This window comes from Gavia stellata, chromosome 24 (assembly GCF_030936135.1).
Source record: "Gavia stellata isolate bGavSte3 chromosome 24, bGavSte3.hap2, whole genome shotgun sequence".
Taxonomy (NCBI): domain Eukaryota; kingdom Metazoa; phylum Chordata; class Aves; order Gaviiformes; family Gaviidae; genus Gavia; species Gavia stellata.
Genome location: NC_082617.1, coordinates 2582133 through 2600542, shown reverse-complemented (window position 1 = coordinate 2600542; position 18410 = coordinate 2582133). Strand labels below are relative to the sequence as shown.

The 18410-nt window shown below is 49.1% G+C and overlaps 1 protein-coding gene across 6 annotated transcripts in view; it reads right to left on the bottom strand.

Moving 5' to 3' along the window:
* Window positions 1–14024, bottom strand: part of NSMF (NMDA receptor synaptonuclear signaling and neuronal migration factor) — a 54906-nt gene extending 40882 nt beyond the window's left edge. For all 6 annotated transcript variants that reach the window (XM_059828900.1, XM_059828905.1, XM_059828904.1 and 3 more), the window contains exons 1-2: window positions 13902–14024; window positions 4917–4978 (exon numbers count right to left, since the gene is read on the bottom strand). In XM_059828900.1, the coding sequence (XP_059684883.1) occupies window positions 4917–4978; window positions 13902–14008 (169 nt within the window). In that variant the 5' untranslated portion in view covers window positions 14009–14024. The remainder of the gene's footprint in view (window positions 1–4916; window positions 4979–13901) is intronic.
* Window positions 14025–18410: the final 4386 nt, after the last annotated feature.

Sequence of the window (18410 nt, the reverse complement as noted above, 5' to 3'; positions counted from 1 at the left end):
AGTGAAGATGACTTCTTTTGAGCTTAAAAAGAAGCCTCTTCCAGTTTCAGGTAACTATCCCCTTTGGTTTGTACTGATGCAAACCAGACAGAGTAGCCATGCTGTTTCTGCAGTAACCACAGCAAATTTGGGTCAAGACCTGCTAGGCAGCTCTGGCCCAAGGCCCATCATCTCTGCAGCACCAAGCATACCTTATACTTGCTGCGATCTTTCCCTCTCTCTTGCTTCCAGAGCCTTTCAAGCACAGTTTGCCCAGAGCAGCCAGCCTGCAGCAGGCAGACCAGCGCTGCATCCTACAGCAACAGCCCCAGCACTCTAGCAGCTGCCCTCCAAATAACCCAATCAAGCAAAATAGAAACTGCCTGATAAAAAAGTACCAGGAAAAAACCCAGCACAGCTCCCTTCCTTTCCTCAGCAAAGGATCCTTGCGTCTGAAGCCCGTCTCACCAGAATGCATCACTGCCTGCTTCCCCAGACAGAAGGAAGCTTCTCAAATGCTCTGCTTGCTGTCGTTTTTAATTTCACTGTCCCATGCCCTGGATATCTTTTCCCTCTCAGAGTTCCAGCACATGAAGATAAAGAAATCTAAAGCAGTATCTCAGCGTGAAGCCTCTGACACTTAAGCTCAGAGAAGGGGACTCGGAATGTTCAAAACTCCTTATCCCATGAGCTCTGGTGAGACACCAAGTGCTTATTTCTTCTATGTTTTGCTCTCTGCAGCCTTTTTACACTTCCCTTTCACAACATTTCAATCCTTTTCGCTGTCTTTCTTCTAGGTCTGTCCCAAGGGACACCCATTCCTACACTAAAACCATGCCACAGACAAGATAGAAAGTCTTTGGAAGGTACCAGAAAGCTATGAGAGTCAGCAAGGACTCTGGCAACAACCTTGCAGTCAGAATGAATGCTGAACATGGGACAGTGCTCTTCTCAGGAACCTTCCCAGACCTTCAGCCTGCATGAATAAGCCAGCACCGAACAGAAGCAGGAAGAGAGCAGGAGATGCATTATCACCTCGGCACCAGCTCCCTTAACAGATCTGCATCCTGCCAGCTGCAGCAGAGTCCAACCCTCCCTTTTTTCTAATTCCGCAGAATATCTCAGAGATCAGGAGAAAAAAAAAAAAATCAGAGTGATCCCAAGGGGACAATCCCTTTATCCTCTCATACCCCATCATCAGGCAGCTTCCCTCTTCCAAAAGGGAAGCAAAGAGAAGAAAAATCTGTATTGCCATCATCCCTGCTGGAACCTCACAGAACATGGTCAGTGCACTCTGAGCCAAGCAAGAGACAGAAGAGGTAAACGTACCTCCCCAATCACCTGGAAAAACCTCCTCCAGAATAAGACATCAAAGAGTTGCATAGGGATAGTCACACAATATTTCTGAGCCATGAAGTTTTCAGGCCTCGCATCAGGAAGAATCCGAAGTTGTAACCAACATACACTCTCTCTCCCCTTTTTCTCACTACACGCACACCCTGCAGTACCCTGCAGTCCTCTTCACCTCCTGTGATACACCCACCGCCCTGGTGAAGGAAGCAGAGCATGGACAGACTGCAATTTTACTGAAAACAGAAGGGAAACAAAGCCTTGCAAATAACTTGTCCCTCATTAAAATGCTCGGACATGGCAGCTGGCCCATCCTGCTGATATACAATCCCTCTATAGCTCTTCATTACCACTCCCCAATTTCTCAAAGCCGTTTGCCACACACACACAAGCTCTCCAGAGGAGCCACCAGAAATAGACTCTGAGGTGTAAAAGTTACGACCAAAGAATAAGCGCTTTGATCAGTTGTGAATGTGAAGTAAGACGTGGGATGCAAAAGCCATTACACCATCTACTTTCCTTGGAGTCAAGGGACTCTAAAGAAAAAAAAGTCAAACCAAAATGGACGATGCTCAGAGAACAAAGTGCAGCAGAAACGGAGTAAACTGGGTCAGTCTCTGCACACTTGGCATCTCCATCCAGATGGTGGGTCTCCTGTGTCTGCCTGGGGAGTTACAGAGCTCCACCCTTCCGCCAAGGAGTTGAATTAGCAGGTAAAGCAGCAAAAGAACTGGCATCCAGAAGATTCACACACACCTCTTTTTCTCCATGAGGATTGTCCTCTGCAGGGAGAGAGGAGGGTTCTAGCTCTCGGATCCGCAGAAGAGGAGGATCCTGCCCCTCACCCCACCATTTAGGCCTCCACTGTCCCACTGATGGCTCTGCCACCTTCCTGCTCCTCAAAGATCACAACCGTTTTCCCTCACTGCTTTCATCGATGACTTTAAACCTTTCTTAAACCTTTTTCTTCTGGACTATAAGCTACTTTAAGTCAAGGCCTGCCTCCTTCCATTCACATTTAAGCTAGAGCCTTAATCCCAGCTGCAGTCCGCTGGCAATGCAGGGAGCACCCACATATACAGCTAGGGTTATTACAGCAGAAAGCAGGCCTATCCCACCAGGTAACGACCCTCATGGTGAAAGCCCAGAGTGCTACGAACAGAGACATACATGCACCAAGGACCCAGTTCTTCAGTGTGCTGAGCTTTCTGGACCTAAGCCACCAACACATGCAAGTAGGAATTTAACTACAGGACACTGGGAGGCCTTGTACAGCCATAACACTGCCTCCCCCTGCTCTCTTCAGCCAAGCTGGTGAGTTGGAGCAGATTCAGGTACTTCTGTATGTGTGCTACATCTTCAGCTTATGTAGAAGAGGCCCTTCTTTTGTTTCACTGGAGTCACTGGATGAAAGCAATCGTACAGCTTAAGCGCTCTGCTGAGCCAAAGGTGGAGTGTTGAGAAACTTGCGAAAGCGATACTGAGATATACAGAATTTCTGCAGGAAGGGAAGAGTTGACTTCTGTGTTATTGGACTACTGGGACAAACAAAAGGGAGCCAAATTTTCTACTTTCAATATTTTTATAGGATAGCAACCTTCCTACCATGGTTATTTATAAAGAAATGTTACAGACTGTATTAAATTATACACTGCAGAATTTCAAAAGATGACTTAAAAAATGATGATTCTTTTTCTTCCTCTTCCATAAACATTTAGAGTCATTTCTAGGGAACTTTATTTATTTCCAAGTCAATACTTAAGGATCCCATAAGGGTTATGGTATACCCATTTGTACCTCTCACTGCTTGATTCTTATCTGCGCAACTAAATTCGCTTGGATTCAAATATGATCTCAAGCCTTATACACCAAGGGGGCAGTGGGTATGAGAAGGCTTCCCTGGAGAGCTTACGGATATGTTACAGGCACAGAGAGGGCTTAAGTGCTGGTCTGGGGAGCCCAACAGCAGTGCATTATCCAGGAGTCACATCAGCTCCATTTCCATGTTCGCCTTATCTACAGTCAGAAAGAGGAACGAGCAACTAGGAGCACCCGTAAGGCTGAGTAGAACAACAGCTTTGTAAGTGGGCATCAGAGAGGCTCCTACCCCTTGGCTTTGAGCAGGGTTCCCCAGGTCTCAGGCACCTGAACGTTTCCCCTCATCCCCATCAGAGATGCTCTATCTGGCCTGAATGGGACCCCACAGGTACTATGAGGGCACTACAAAGCGAGCAGGAGACCACACTTCTCCCTGTTGGAAACGGGGGTGGGGGACTGCAGAAAAGGACCAACAAAGACTCCAGCTGACAGAAGAAGCTGCAAAAATGGCCATCATAAAGGATGCCATTCTGGGAAGCCTCCTCAGACCTGCCCAGCCTGTCTCTGCACTGTCTGTCCAACCCCTTCCTTCCCTCTGCCTCACAGACGCTTCATCTCAGCTGCATTGAACGCCAGCCTTTTTCTACCCTTCCCTCCCTACCACCATGGGTTGTTCTTAGACCAAATATTGTAGTAATGTGTCACTGGAATTTCTCACGCCTGAAAAAAAAAAAATCAAAGAAAACTGCAGTACATTGTTTTAAAGCCCTTTCATTCACAAAATTAGCACAATTCAGCCAAGGACAACTTGAAGGTCAGTTCAACAGATCCAAGAAAAAAGGCAGGGACTCATTCAGCTGGCTGTCAAGACTAGTGTGATTGGGCTTGCTCTTTTAGCAAGAGGCATTTCCTGCCTGTAGAGGTTTAAACACACAGTTACAGTTTACATAAAATGATAACATCACACTACATTACGTTCTGTTTAATAACTTTATCCCCTGCAAATCAGTTCAACGCTACAGAACAGTCTGCTACTTGCTCACACAGGATTTTCTGTAGATTCCACAGGATTTTCTATAGGTTTTGTAGTGAATTTATTGTCTGCAAAATGCTTTCTTTCCTCACAGAGAAGACACAGCCCTGTTCGAAAGTCAAGTGAGTTTCTCTTGTGCTCTCTTGCCCATCAAGCAGAACTCATCATAAGCTGACAGGGGCAATATCTGCATCTAAAAAGTTAACACATTAGCAGCACACGCCAGTGTCCTCAATCAAACAAGGCAAATCTCATTTTAACCCCTGCTGAAGCAAACCCTGGGAATAAATCCAGAGGTTACCTTTGCCAGCAAAGACAGATTGCTGCACATACACTAAGCACGTCAGTTAACACACTATAACTCACCTTTTTTTATTCCCCAGTGAAAGCAAGACCTAGGCGTGACAAACCAGTGCAGAAGCCTTGTGCAATGCAGTCTTTCACTTCCCAGCTGAAACTTCTTCCAAGGACATCAGCTCTAGGGGTGAATTTAGGACAGGACACTTGTCCACTAAAACCGAAGCTGTCCCTACAGCCCACCCAAGCCTTGAGTCACCAAACTGCCTTTTCTCCTCAAGGACTTCACAGATCTAGAGGATGACTCCTCCTGCCTCTCTGCTGCTGAGATCTCACACTAACCCTTTATATGATAAATAAAGGCACTTTTATTCTAAGGCCTATTAATAAATAGGTGCACGCACACACAGATATAAACAAGGTACGTCAATTCTCTTACCTGAGCCGTTTCTACCTTCAGGATGGTTTTGTGAAAGATATTCTCCAAAAGCCCTTGCCGCTCTGCATATCCAAGCATCACAGAAGGCAGCAAAGGAGAGAAAGAAAGAGATGGGTAATGGTTAAAGGCCAAGGAAAGAAGGAACAGTTCAATATACTGCTGTTTTTCTGCAGCTGCCTTTCCCTCATCTTCACGTGATGCAGATTTAAACATGCTGCAATAGCAGTGTGGGCTTCCTGGTTAACACACCTTCGTTTTCCCCTGGCCAAAGGGGAAAACAGAGTTGGACTACAAGCTCAGGGCTATTTTAGTCTTCAGCTTCTCTGTTAAAACTCAAAAAAAAATTGAAATGCACCTGCATTAAACTTGGCCTTGCTTCTGTGATGCACATAGGAACTGGTCACTGTCTCCAACCACCTTACGTTAAACCCCCTCTGGCAGCCCAGGGACGAAGGTATCTCCACACCAGTCACAACCATCACCCCAGCCTTCTACACTGGTTCTGAATGCTCCTATCTGTGAGCTATCGCAGCTTAGACATTAATGTTAATACCCATTTCACCTACCTTAACCCTAAGCTATCAAGCACCAACTATGTCAGTATTTGGATTACTGGACAACCTTATTTGAGAGACCCCCACAACACCCCACAAAAGCAGTTCCTGGTTCTCTGATGGATTCAGGTCCCGTGGATGACTGAGATTTTACTGAAATATATTAAGAATCAAGCAGGCAGGGTGAGCTCAACCCTTATCACACATCAAGACCTCCATAAGAGAGCAAACCTATGAATATTCCAGCCAGGAAAAAGCTTTCTGCTTTCAACCCACACAGGAAAGGAATCCTTGATCAAGGCATGCATTCCCTGGTATACAGTAAATACAATCTCCAGTCTCCTATTGCCAGGATGTTTGTAACATCCTGCTACTGTGCTTGTCCTGTACCCAACAGACCTGTGACTCAAAAGAGCTAATACCAGCTTTTCCCCAGGCATCCATTTTCCCCAGGTCTGTAGAACAATCTCTCCAAGGTCTGCAGCATCACAATCAGGCTGATATTTGCCAATGGGCAGTCCAGGGTGGAGGCTCGCAAACAGCGAGACGAAACAGCCACCCACCTCCTTGGCAAGCAAAGCCAACAAAACCCAGCAGCCAAGCACTCTCAGCCTGCAAGCACACCAGAATCTCTTGGGGGAGGAGATGAAGACTTGCTGCAACGGGGAAGATATGCCAAAGCAACATGTCCACTGTCCTCCTCCTTCAGAGGTGCTCAACCTCAGAACATCCCTCTCCAGTTCAAGCTGCTACAAAAGGCCACGCTCATAACAGCCATTAAACATCTAAGTGGAAAATGGCTTTGACCTCCAAAACAACCTTCTGCTTTGCAACCCAATGCAGCAGCATATCCCAACCTGTGTAGCCAGGATTTTCCCCCACTGCTTTTCTACACCTCCTCCCAAAAGTTAAAAGATTAACAAAGGTACAATATACCTCCCAGAGCGACTAGAGCTGGAAGAAGTGGAAAGTCCATTTGTCATCCACAGCCAGCAACAGGGGATCGATACGAACGATGAAAAAAAGAGTCATTTAATCTCCCTGGGACTAAAGTTCAGCACAGCCAAATGCAAAATGCTTTGGAGCAGCGCAGCCGGAGCTGTGCAAGAAGCAAGGTTTAACCTTCTGCGTCATTACAGGCTAACATAAAGTGCTGAGGTTTTTTTCTGTTTCCAGATTCTTGCCAGATACTTGCCTAGTACCAGTCTGTACCTTTAGACACTAGCCTGGGGTGGCAGTTGCCCAAACTGTCTTGTCAATGCCTCAGCACTCCCAGAGATGGTCACACAGAGGCTCTGTCACATGGGGGAGCTGTACAATTAGCATGCAATCCGGGCTACAGAGAACAAAGAGATGACCGTCATGGTTCACCCATACAGGAGGACAAATGCCTCATGGATGTTCCTTGCACCCACTACCTTTGTGTCTGGGCAAAACCAGGATTTGGTCCTGGGGCAACACACAGACATAAAGTTGGGAGCTGGAGTCTGGCAACTTCAGGGAAGCGGTTGACTCACAATCCCTGGAGGTATTTAAAAGACATGTAGATGTGGTGCTTAGGGACATGGTTTAGTGGTGGTGGACTTGGCAGTATTCGGTTTATGGTTGGACTCAATATTATGGGTCTTCTCTGACCTAAATGATTCTATGATTCTAACATCAGGCTACGCAACTGCAAGAGCACTCCTGAGCTACTCCTGCACTCCATCTTAGAGGTGGTTAAGGCGCAGCCAAAGCAATGGCTGATTTCACATAGCACTGGCAACAGCCCCGCTTTGAGCAGATGGTTGGGCTCAAGACTTCCAAGATCTCTTCTGCCAAGACTTCTGGGACTCCAAGGTTTCCCATGGAAATGTCTGTCCTTGCAAGGCATCATCAACACCATTCACAAACAGGGCACTTACACCCTTGGGAAAGACTTCGAAGCTTCTCTTGTGCATTAGTAGTCATTCCATGTAGAAAAAATAACAATGAGCAAGTTCTCAGGTAAATTGTCAGTGAGAGAACATGGTGATTTACACAAAAAATGCTGAAATATGACAATAAATTTTAGTCTGTAACTAGTTCAAAAGCTCCAAGAGCACGTTAGTCCATCTATCATTCCCTCCATTCAACTCTCTGCCAATGTCTGAAGCTGATGTCTGCCTTAAAATCTAAACCAACACTTCAACCTTAGCTTGCAAACCACAAGCTCAGAAAGTTAGTACCAAGCACTTCCTGAGACCCAAACTGCAAATGGCTAACGTGGAGCCAGAGAGAAGCACTGCCACCCTCCACCTCATCTTGTTCCACGGTGAAAATAGTGTCACTCAGAATAAGAGCCTGAGTTTAAAGATGCTGCAGTGTCTTTACCCTCACTCTCCTGTTTCCCCAAGCAGATGAAGTAGGAGGGTAAAATCCCAAGTGCCAGAGCTCCCAGAGAACAGGCGATACCCAGACCCCTCCTTGCAGGTCAGAAGCACAGTCAAGGAGCACAGAGCTACTCGAAAACATTGCTGCCTGGCCCAGGCTGAACCTGCAGTTCTGTCACTACCGTTCCACTTCCACTGCCCTCAGATGCTGCAGGCCAACCTAAGAGCAAACGAATGTGGACGCTTGATCACAGTTATCTAGTGACAGCTAATAAGGCAATGAAGCCTGCACAGTACAATGTGCGACGGGGGGTTTCCAGCCAATTACACTGCAAACTTCAGACTCATTTTTTTGCCTATTATCTCCGTGGTTCCCTTCTACATTCCTGCCTCCCAAGTGCCACCAGCTTCTCCTTGGCTGTGCCTCAGCTGATCTCCCACAGATGTCTGCGTGTGCCCTTTGCCAAGGGGACTCTGCTGGCCACGCTAGCTCCTTATGCCTAGCCTCCCCTTGCCAAGCCTTTTGTGTTCCTTCACTGCCCTCACTGTGCTCGCAGTCACCGCAGTTTACCGTGCCCGTATCATTAACGTGCCATTTACCCCCTCTCCCTGGCTACCCACTGACTTGATCAAAATAAAGTCAGAGCAAAATTCAAACAGATGGCAGCTGCTCTATTCATCCCATTCTTTTCCATTTCTTTTATCAACAAGCTGTATTAATACAAGTCACACAACCGTACTTTTCTCTCAGCTCAGTTTTGCCTCCACTACCACAGCCAACGTAGTGCAAGTCCCATCAAGCCTTCTGATGGCATTGGACAGGAAACCCTTCAACTGGGCTCAGAGCAGAAACACCTCAGGAAAAATTAACTGGCAAGAGATAAAAAAGGAAATTTGTTTCACATAAATGAGATGAAGTACAAGGTGCCTTACAGATACACGGGCCAATAAGCTACAACCCTGAGTGTATGACACTGCAAAAGCTGCATACAAATGAGCAGGTAGTACTGAGAGGTGATCAGCTGATGACATGACAAGTTTAGCCCTGACTCATCTAGCGAGAGGTTTCCACTTTAGTGACAGATCAGACCTGCATGTTACACAGTCAGCACAGCTTGATTTAACAAAAGGACATCAACCAGGGACCATAGCCTTGGTACGCTGCGCAACTGAGTCTAACCAGTAAAGACAAGACTGCCATTGCCTCAGAGAAAACACCACCATCTTCTCCCGCTTCTTCTCCATCAGAATGACTTCAAGAGTGCGGAGGGTGGGATGGGGTAGCACAACACAGGCAGCTGCCCTTCTGAAGGCATTTTTCAGTACTCACTGTGCATTAGATGTTAAAGCTGGACTCAGGTCTGGAAGAGAAACTCACTGACATTTTGCGAAGAAGCATAGATGATCTAGACATACATTTGCTAGAAGGAGGAAAGCTGCCAAATAACAAAGATCTCAATTACAACGTGATGAGCATGGAATAGCCTTCATGCCTCTGAAATAATCACATCAACAGGCTAAAAGGGGCCTTGATGCATACTAGCAGCTATGAGAAATTGATGCACACAAATTTACGCAATCCACCAAGCTGACACAGAACTGAATGAAAAAATGTGTATTGAAACACTCAAAGAGACATGAAAGACCTGAGATATAACTCCATTTAGAGCATAGCAGCAAGCTAAGCAAAACCTGGACTATTCAGGAGTATTACATGGAAGAATAAAGAACACCCACCCAACTTCCCGTGTTCCTTCAGAACTAATGCCCATAGAAGTTGCAGCAGGAATCTGTTGTGACAGCATCTGACAGTGCTGCATCTCAGGAAAACAGGAGAGAAGAGACCTCCTGCATCATCAGGACCTACGTCCTCCTACAGCAGCAATCCTGCTCTTGTCACGAAGCAGAGAGGGGAACACCGCCAGCATATCCATAGTTAACAGCTCCATCATTAAGGATTGTTGACACCTACGTTGTTTAAAACTAATAGTAAGGATACCCTGACAAAAATTAGTTTTCTGAAATACCTACGTAGGGAGATGGTAGCTGGAAAATTTTAATTTTAAATTTTTAATTCTCACTCTCAAGAAAGGGAAATCGGATGTCAGCAATGGATCTTAAAGTCAAAGACCCCATAGTCCTGGAGGAATTTGTAGTCACAAAGCTTGGACAGGAGGAGAGAGGACAGAGCAGGAAGAAGTTAAAACAACAAGGTAATCAAAGCATGAGAGACTTCATACCACTCGCAGGAAAATTCACAAGCAGAAAAAAGGAATCTAGGCCCCATGAAGAACCCCGATCTAAGCCGAAAATTGCTCATACAGTAAGAAACCTGGGATAAGGAAAGCATTCAAGTACCTCGGCATTTTGTCACAGCAAGATTTACCCTTTCGCAGCAACTAATGCTTCGTGGCCTTGTTTAAACGCACTCTCTAGCCCTCTCTAATCAGCAGAGAGGGAGTGAGACCAAATTCTTATCTCTCTGTGGGGTATCTTGGACCAGAGGCCAAAGTCCTGAAATTAGGTAAGATGAACCACACACTCGACTCAAATATTTCTTGTGCTAACTATAGCAAGGAGAGATGGTTCTGGAACACCCAGCAAAAGTCTTGTGTCTGTTTGCTCGCGCTAGCACACGCTCCCAAAGAAAAGCTGTAGCCCAGAGTAATGCAAAGCAGAGCTGCAGGAAAAGACTTACTTTATTGCTACATTTGGGGTGCCAATATTGTTCTGTAGGCATCCACGCAGCAAGGACAAAGAGAGGTCATTTCTAAAGGCTTTGGTTCATCTATGCCCTTGAAAGTGTGCTGAGGAAGCCAAGGAGCATGTGTCAGACACCAGGCAGGCCAGGACCCTGAAGAGAACCTGCACAAGCCCAAACCGCAGCAGCCTGGGAGCCGGCAGCGGAGGGGCAGCACCAAGGTCATGAGTCAAGGACAACTGCGTCATCCCTGCCTTCAGCACTTGTGCCCCAGGAGCTGCAAGGCAAAAAAGCACACACAGGAAGGAAAACACAGTACGAGAGCGAGATCTCACATAGAAGCACTTCAAATCTGATCAGATCAACAGCACTAAGCCACAGTCGCTTTCCGGGTGCCATACACAGAATCAGCGCACAGTTTGCTGCAACTCTCTCAGGAGAGGACAAGACTACAGAGACCAAAGTTGGCAGCATCGCAGATGCTCTAAACAATGCTAGCACAGAGCAACTATGCCATTATTTTGTAAGAAGCTATTTAAAGACCTAGCACACAACAAACTGCATGGAGCTTAATTAATTCTCCTGGGACAGGAGACTCCCCTGAGTCGCTCTGTGGAGATTTTAATTTAAGAATCTAGGGATCTTGCACCTTCTGCTTAGATCACATTACTCACAACAGCGAACAAATGATGCTCCCTGCTCGGTAAGACAGTAAAATGCACACACACACACACAAGCCACGCATAATAAATATACATCAGCAGCCACTTGGACTTGCAGCGAATTTCAGGAGATGATTTTTCTCTCAAAAAGAAAAGTCAGGAGAAACATGAACAGGGCAGAGCTCAGGAGGTGCAGAGAAACAATCCCAGGGCATCTCCTCCTGCAGCATGAGGACAGGATCCCACAGCTGCCTACACGAAACCACAGGGGACCTGATCATTGCAGCAGTGCTACCCACCCAGGTGACCCAAGTCCCCAAGCCTCTTGGGAAGGACAGAATAGTCCATCTCTGTAGCCTTACCTACTGTCCTGCAGAGTCCTCACTGTAGATAAGGAAGATAAGGACACGGGGGATACATGGAGGAGGACCCAGGGCAGCGCAGAAGAGCTGTGTGCAATGTGCAACAGGAAGCCTGGAAGAAACCTTTCAGCAGCTGGGTCATCACTGCTGTAGAAATTCTGAGTGTGGCAGAGCCCTCACGAGGCAGGGACTGACAGGTGCCTGGAGTGGCAGGATGGAGGCACACTGGCAGCGTTTGTCCCCATCAGCACCTTTCCGTGCAAAAAGGCAATGCAGGGAGCTCCTCAACAAGTTCTCTGCCCTCGCCAAAGGTTTTTTCAATTAGGCATTTCTAGAGCAGGGCATGAACAGGGAGACACATAAGAGCACCTGTCCTGTGCCATGGTCTACGCGACCAGACACTCCTCAAGGACTTTACAGTCCCCAGCCCAACGCTAATCAGATAACTTTTCTGGTCAAACCACCACAATTCACACCACCAAGAGAGACCTCAGAGCTCCCACATAACAGTAGCAGTGGCTTGTCAGTAGTTACAGCAGGTGTGTAGCAAACCAGAATCCCAGAGACACCTCCTGGACTCTACAGAGTTGACACTACTTCAGTAGCAGCTGCCCATCCTGGTGTGGGCTAAAAGGCCCTTGTGTTCAAAACACGCTAGTTGCTCTCAAACACCCACACTACCATTTGAAATCTTACTGATTACCAAATATGTTGTTTGTGTGACAGGCTGTCTAATCCTACACCCAAAACCCCATTACAACAGTTATGGTGCATTTTGTGTCATTTCTGTATATCCACCTGGCTGACATCTGCCAAAAAGAATCCCACTTCCAGATCTCTGAATGCCGTTGAAAGCGCTCACGTTTTCGTTACTGGTTATGAACAGGGTGCATCATAACGTGGGGAAAAGTTTCAGGTTCTGCCCGGACAGCTTTCTCCAGGGGCACTCCAGACTTTGAAGGATGGATTTCTTTACAATGCAAACAGACAGCAATATAGAGACATCTTCGGATCTCTTCACTTCAAGCTGTAAGACTATCTTTCCTTCTGGCACAGTAGAGATGCCGTAATGCTGAGTTACAGTCACAGAGAGGTGACTGAGATCTCTCAGCAGCACGGATCGAGTCCTACACATGACTCTGGGTTATTCTAATGCAATTTTGTCTAACAGAAAGGAGGTGTTATATAACGCAGCTGAAAAAGTTTATTTCTTCCTATTTTTTTCAGCAGTGAAGAGCTAGTCTAGATGTAGCAGAGACACTGACAGACCTACCCCTTTGCATAGCTCTGCTGTAGGAGCAGCTAAAAAGCTGCGCCAATGTCCCCAAATAGTCACCGGACGATTGCTGTGACACTTGCACTGCAGCATGGGAGAAGGGTCGTTTCCATCTTTCTGGGCAAAGGGCACTGTAGCAGAGCTCATCTGCGATAGCTTTTTAAACTTAAGTACAATCAAGCAACACGTACATTTTCTAGGCTCTCCCATGTTTGATATTCAAAAGCACTGGGACCAGACAGTAAGTGAAATTCTACACTGTAAGACAAAATATAAAAACGTAACAAGCGCAATATAGAACCCAAATCTTTCAGCCGGTCACTGTAGTGGCTTGGGACACTGCCAGAAAGGGTAGATGTGGTGGGTCCAGATTTTCACACAATAGGTTTTCCATTCAAAGGAGTGAGACCCTTTGAAGAAAGCTGCTGACTTTGCCCTCGGACACGCAGATGGCATTTCAGCTGAGGAGAAACCACCGCGCAAACTGACCGCACTTCCAATTCCCGAAGATTAGAAAGATCCAGCCCTGACAAACCCACTTCTGACCTGCTCCTTGCCAACCTAGCGAATCAAACCTGCGGATGATGTTAGCCGGGCCGGCGGCAAGAAGCGGGGACACCTTTGGAGACAAATCACCTCTCCCAAGGCCGGGGGTCTGCTGCGTGCACTGGGAGCGCGGTCGCCCACCGTCACCAGCCACCTGCAAGCGGGTGGCTGCTTTTGGGGGGCACGGCAGCAGCCAGCGAGGGGGACTGGCCGGTCGCGTCCCGCGGGCGCATGCCGGGGTCCCTCCAAGCTGCCCGAGCCCCGGCTGCCATTGCCGAGCCCCGGGGGGGGGAAGCACCCTGCCCCGATGGCGCTGCACAGCCGCCCCTCGGGCCCTGGGGGAGAAGCCCCGGGGTCGTGCCCCGCAGCCGGCCGCCTTGGCTCGTCCTGCGGGGCTCGGGGCCTTCCCCGCAGCTCGGCGCCCCGCGGGCGGGCCCCCCCCAGCAGGGCCGGGGGCGGGCAGGGTCCCCGGCAGCGCGGGGCTCCCCGAGGCGCCGCGGCGGGGCGCGCTGCCCCTCTCCCCCGGCACCCACCTCACTTTGGCCGCCACCGACGACATGGCCTCGTTCCTCAGCGTCTTCCTTTTGGACACGGCTGTGCCCATATTCGCGCAGGGGGGAGCCGCCGGGGGAGCGCTCATCGCACGACCCCGCGGCTGCCCATGCCGCGGCGGGGCCGGGTGCCGGGCCGCCCCGCCGCCCCTCGCTGCCGCGCTCCCTCAGCGCCCCGCCATGCCGCGGCGCCCCCGCCCCGCCGCGCTGCCCCCGGCGAGTGCGGCGCTCCGCCGCGGCCGCTGCCTCCTCATTGACTGCGGCAGGAGGGAGGGCCCGGGCGCGGCCCGCCGCCCAGGAAGCGCCGCTATATTTGGCCGGCGGCTCCCTCCTCCGCCCCCGCCTCCTCCCGGCTGACATCATGGCGGGCGGGCCGGGGGGGGGGGGGGCGCCGGCCCCGCTTGAGGGGCCGCGGCGGGCGGGAGGGGGTTGCCTCGGCCCGGCGGCCCCGGGGATGGGCAGTTGTCTCCCGCCCCCCCGGCGCGGTCATCGGCGGAGCCCCGCGGTCCTCCCCCCGCGGTTTCTGCCCACGCCTGAGGGGAATGCCCAGCCGTCTGCCGCCGGCCAGGGCCGGTGGCGAGGGGAGGCCCGGGGGGGACGCTCCCTCCGGGCTCCCCTCAGGAAACCACCCCGCAACCTGCAAAAAACCCGGCGATTTTGATATAATAGTAGAGCCTGCCTTTGATGGAAGCGGTGAAAGGTTTTATGCAGGGTTTATTTTCCACGGCGGGGCGGTGGGTGGGTGCACTGGGGTCCCACTGTGCGCAGTGGGTCACGGTCACAAAGGTCGAGCTGTCAGGTTTTGAACACAGCGGTCTCGGAAGGATTGACACAAATGCCCGTCCTCCTCCACTGGCTTTGTCCCCTCAGCCCCTCGCAGCTCACCACCGTTGTCCCAGAGCGGGTCCCAGGGTGGCACGGGAGTTCCCGGAGCTGTGAGGCAGAGCTGGGCGTCCGGAGACCTCGTCCCCGGTGTCACCTGCCAGAGCAAACACCTTCCTCCAGGTCATCGAATGCTTGAAAACAAACACAGTGTGAGGAGGTGATGGGCCACTCCGTCAGCCAAGCCTCAGGGGATCGTCACTTCATAGAATCACGGAACGGCCTGGGTCGGAAGGGACCCTCAAAGATCACCCAGTCCAACCCCCTCGCCATGGGCAGGGGACATCTTGCACTAGATCAGGTTGCTTCAAGCCCCATCCAACCTGACTTTGAACACTCCCGACGATGGGACATCCACAACTTCTCTGGGCAACCTGTTCCAGGGTCTCACCACCTCATTGCAAAAAATTTCTTCCTTATGCGCAATCTAAATCTACCCCCTTTCAGTTTAAAACCGCTGCCCCTCGTCCTGTCACTACGGGACCTGGTAAAAAGCCTTTCTCCATCTTTCTTGTAAGACCCTTTTATATATCGAAAGGCTGCAAGATCATCTCCCCGGAGCCTTCCTTCTCCAGCTGAACAACCCCAACTCCTTCAGCCTTTCTTCACAGCAGAGGGTTTCCAGCCCTCAGATCAACTTAATGGCTGTCGGTTTTGGTCCCTAGGAGGGCTTGGAAAAGTGCTTTTCCTCGAGAAAGTATTTTATAAACCTGCTTTCAGGGCACCTGAGTGAGTGGGGGCAGCAATTTTTAAAATATTATTCACAATATATAAAGAAAAAGCGCTTGGGCAGTTCCCCTGGCTCTGCAAGCGAGTGCACGAATCCCAGGAATTCAGAGCCAGCTCATTCAACAGTATTTGACAGAGGGGTAGAGGTTTTATAGGTAATTAAACTTCTTACAAGCTTTGTGAAAAGAGGCAGCCGAAGAAGGGAGTGACAGACATGCAGGCACACCTTGTCTTGTCTGTACTTGGGGAAAGGCTGTAGCACAAGCTCATGTTTCACTGTTCTTCAGGGACCCTGCATGGAAGAGACTGAAAGTTTGGGAAAAGCTTCAGTCCTCTCTCTCCATAGACTTCAAAGTCAAATCTGCAAGAAAACATACGAGGATTTGAGCAAATTAAGTCTAACCATTTGGTCTATTAATCTACAAATTGAAAAATAATAATTCATGTAGAGAGCAGAAAAAAAGACGAATAAGGTACTCAACTACCCTGGTGCGTGTGGACACAGGGAGCGGGATGTAAATACCTCATCAGCTGGAATTTTATCATACACGGGAGAATTCACTGTGAATAACAAACTTTCAGAAATGTATCTTCGCTTAGATCCAAACCGTGAGTGGAAAAAGTGCCGTGTGTGCAAAATAAAGACATCACCTTGCCTTTTAGCTTAGACCAGCTGACCGAAGGAGAGGTGCTAAGTGACATCGGCTGCTCCATCACCGCCACCGAGTGAGCTGGCCTCCGTCTCCCGCTCGCTCCGCAGAGCTGCTCTTGTGGGTGAGAGTCGTTCCTCTTCCCGTGGGGTTTTGTAACTCAAGCAGGATGAACACAGCTCTGCTGTTACACAGCGCCGAGCTGAGTGATAAGACTTCTTTAAACATTACGGTCTCGATCCCATGTGCTAATATTGGTGAACAGATTTTAGGGCAGGTACGCCTCAGTCCAGTGTGCTGGAAGCAAGTGTGGTAGAGCTGATGCATGCTCATCTAATTCGATGCCTAGCCTTGTTTCATGCCCCTAGAAACACAGAGACAGAGATATCTGAAGGTGCAGACACAGCCAAAAGAAGGGAGGAAAGAGAAATACGTGGGAATACTTTAAAAATAAGGTCAGCCCGAGCCTTTTGACTGTGCTTCCCCCCCTTTTTCTCCTGTGTAATTAGAGGGGGGAAATGCTCTTTATTTCTATGTTTAAATATTTTGTCAGTTGTGGCAAACGGTATTCTTTAAAAATGCAAACAAAAAACCCCAAAACTAACAGACAGGTCTACTCTATCCCCAACATAATCCTCACCAGATCTATCTGGAAACACCCCAAAGTTGCTCACAGTGACATTTTTCAGGTGCAAACCAAAACCGAGCGTCAGTGCAATGGATTTCTTCCCACAGAAGATGACTCCCATTAATCTTCTAATCATGACTATCCCCCTGCCCCCACCCTGGTTTTTGTTGCACAGTCATGTCACCGAAGAATTTCTACAACAGAAAATGAGAGAAAATCTGTCTGTTTTTAGGGAGCACCTTAAAGAAACTGTAGAGAACTTGAGCCATGCAAGCAGTTATAATCTCAGTGAAGCAGTGTCCAGTACTGTCAATTCCCGAAATTACAAAGCAGGGATGCCTCCACCTTCATCCTGTTTTCAGACCACACTCTGCCACATTTGTGCCTCTTGGAGCTCTCTCAAACTCTCCCTTGTCCATTCCCCAGCAAGGTCCTACTCTTTGAGGCTGGAAGGATCCAGCCCAGTGTAGGGCTCACTTCAAAGGCACGTTGGCTGCTCAGGGCTTGGCCGGATGGGTTTTGAAGACCTCCAAGGATGGAGATGCCACCATCGCTCTGGTCCGTGTCCCAGGGCTGTACCACTCTCACAGGGAAAGATTTTCTCCATATATCTAATGGGAATTTCCCTTGTTGCAACAGGAGCCCGCTGCCTGTTGGGCTGTGCGCCCTTGAGAAGGGCCTGGCTCCATCGCTCCATAGCACTCCACGAGCACTGGTCCATCCCCCTGCAGTTTCCCCTCTTGGTCTCTGCTTCTTCCCTACCTTCATTTAGGGTTTCTTCTCTGCCTTTGGGTTTCTCCCAGGTATTTGGGGGTCTGGGTTACCCCAGTTTGGCACAGAAGAGGAGGCAGCGGGCCTCCGGCTCATTACAGCTGGAGAGATGCCTTTGCTTCGTGCTAAGAAAAAAGTCAGGCGAGCCAGGCAGACTGTTCCCCATCGCTTCTCCATGGCAACAGGCCTTCCAGACGCACACATGTAGGCAAACAGGCCGAGGAGGCAGGGAGCACTGCGGTCCCTCTACCCGAGCCCCAACCCTCCACTCATGGGGCTCTCTCTGCTGAGCTCACATCATGCTGGGGGAGCACACCCCAGAACAGCTTCCAAAATAATCATAGCTGGTCAGAGAAATGCTTCCCTCCTTCTACTGGTGAAGGTACAACAGCCTGAAGCCCAAGCCAGGCAAAATTCATCCTGGCCAGTGATGATTTTTATCCATATAAATGTGTCACGCTTCAAAAATCTGGTATCTCAGCGTCCTGTCAAACCAAACAGCACATCTCTGCCTAGTGGGAAACCCAGAGCCTTAGACCAGGCTAAGTCTAGGTCTTAGATCAGGCTGAGATGAGATGGCCTGATGATTCTCAGACTTCAGGGATACAGTCTTTCTTATTTTTAGAAAAGCTAGTTTTGTCTAAACAAGCAAAAGAATGTGTATTCTGACAATTTAAATACAAAAAGAGAAATGAGGCAAGCCAAAAGCAGTCACAGGAACAACCTGCAAAAGGCAAAGCCAAATAATCATAAATATGTCTTCAAACACATCAAGCACAGGAAGCCTGTTGGAGTCTGGAGAGTCAGAAGTTGGCCACAGTGCAAGAGGAA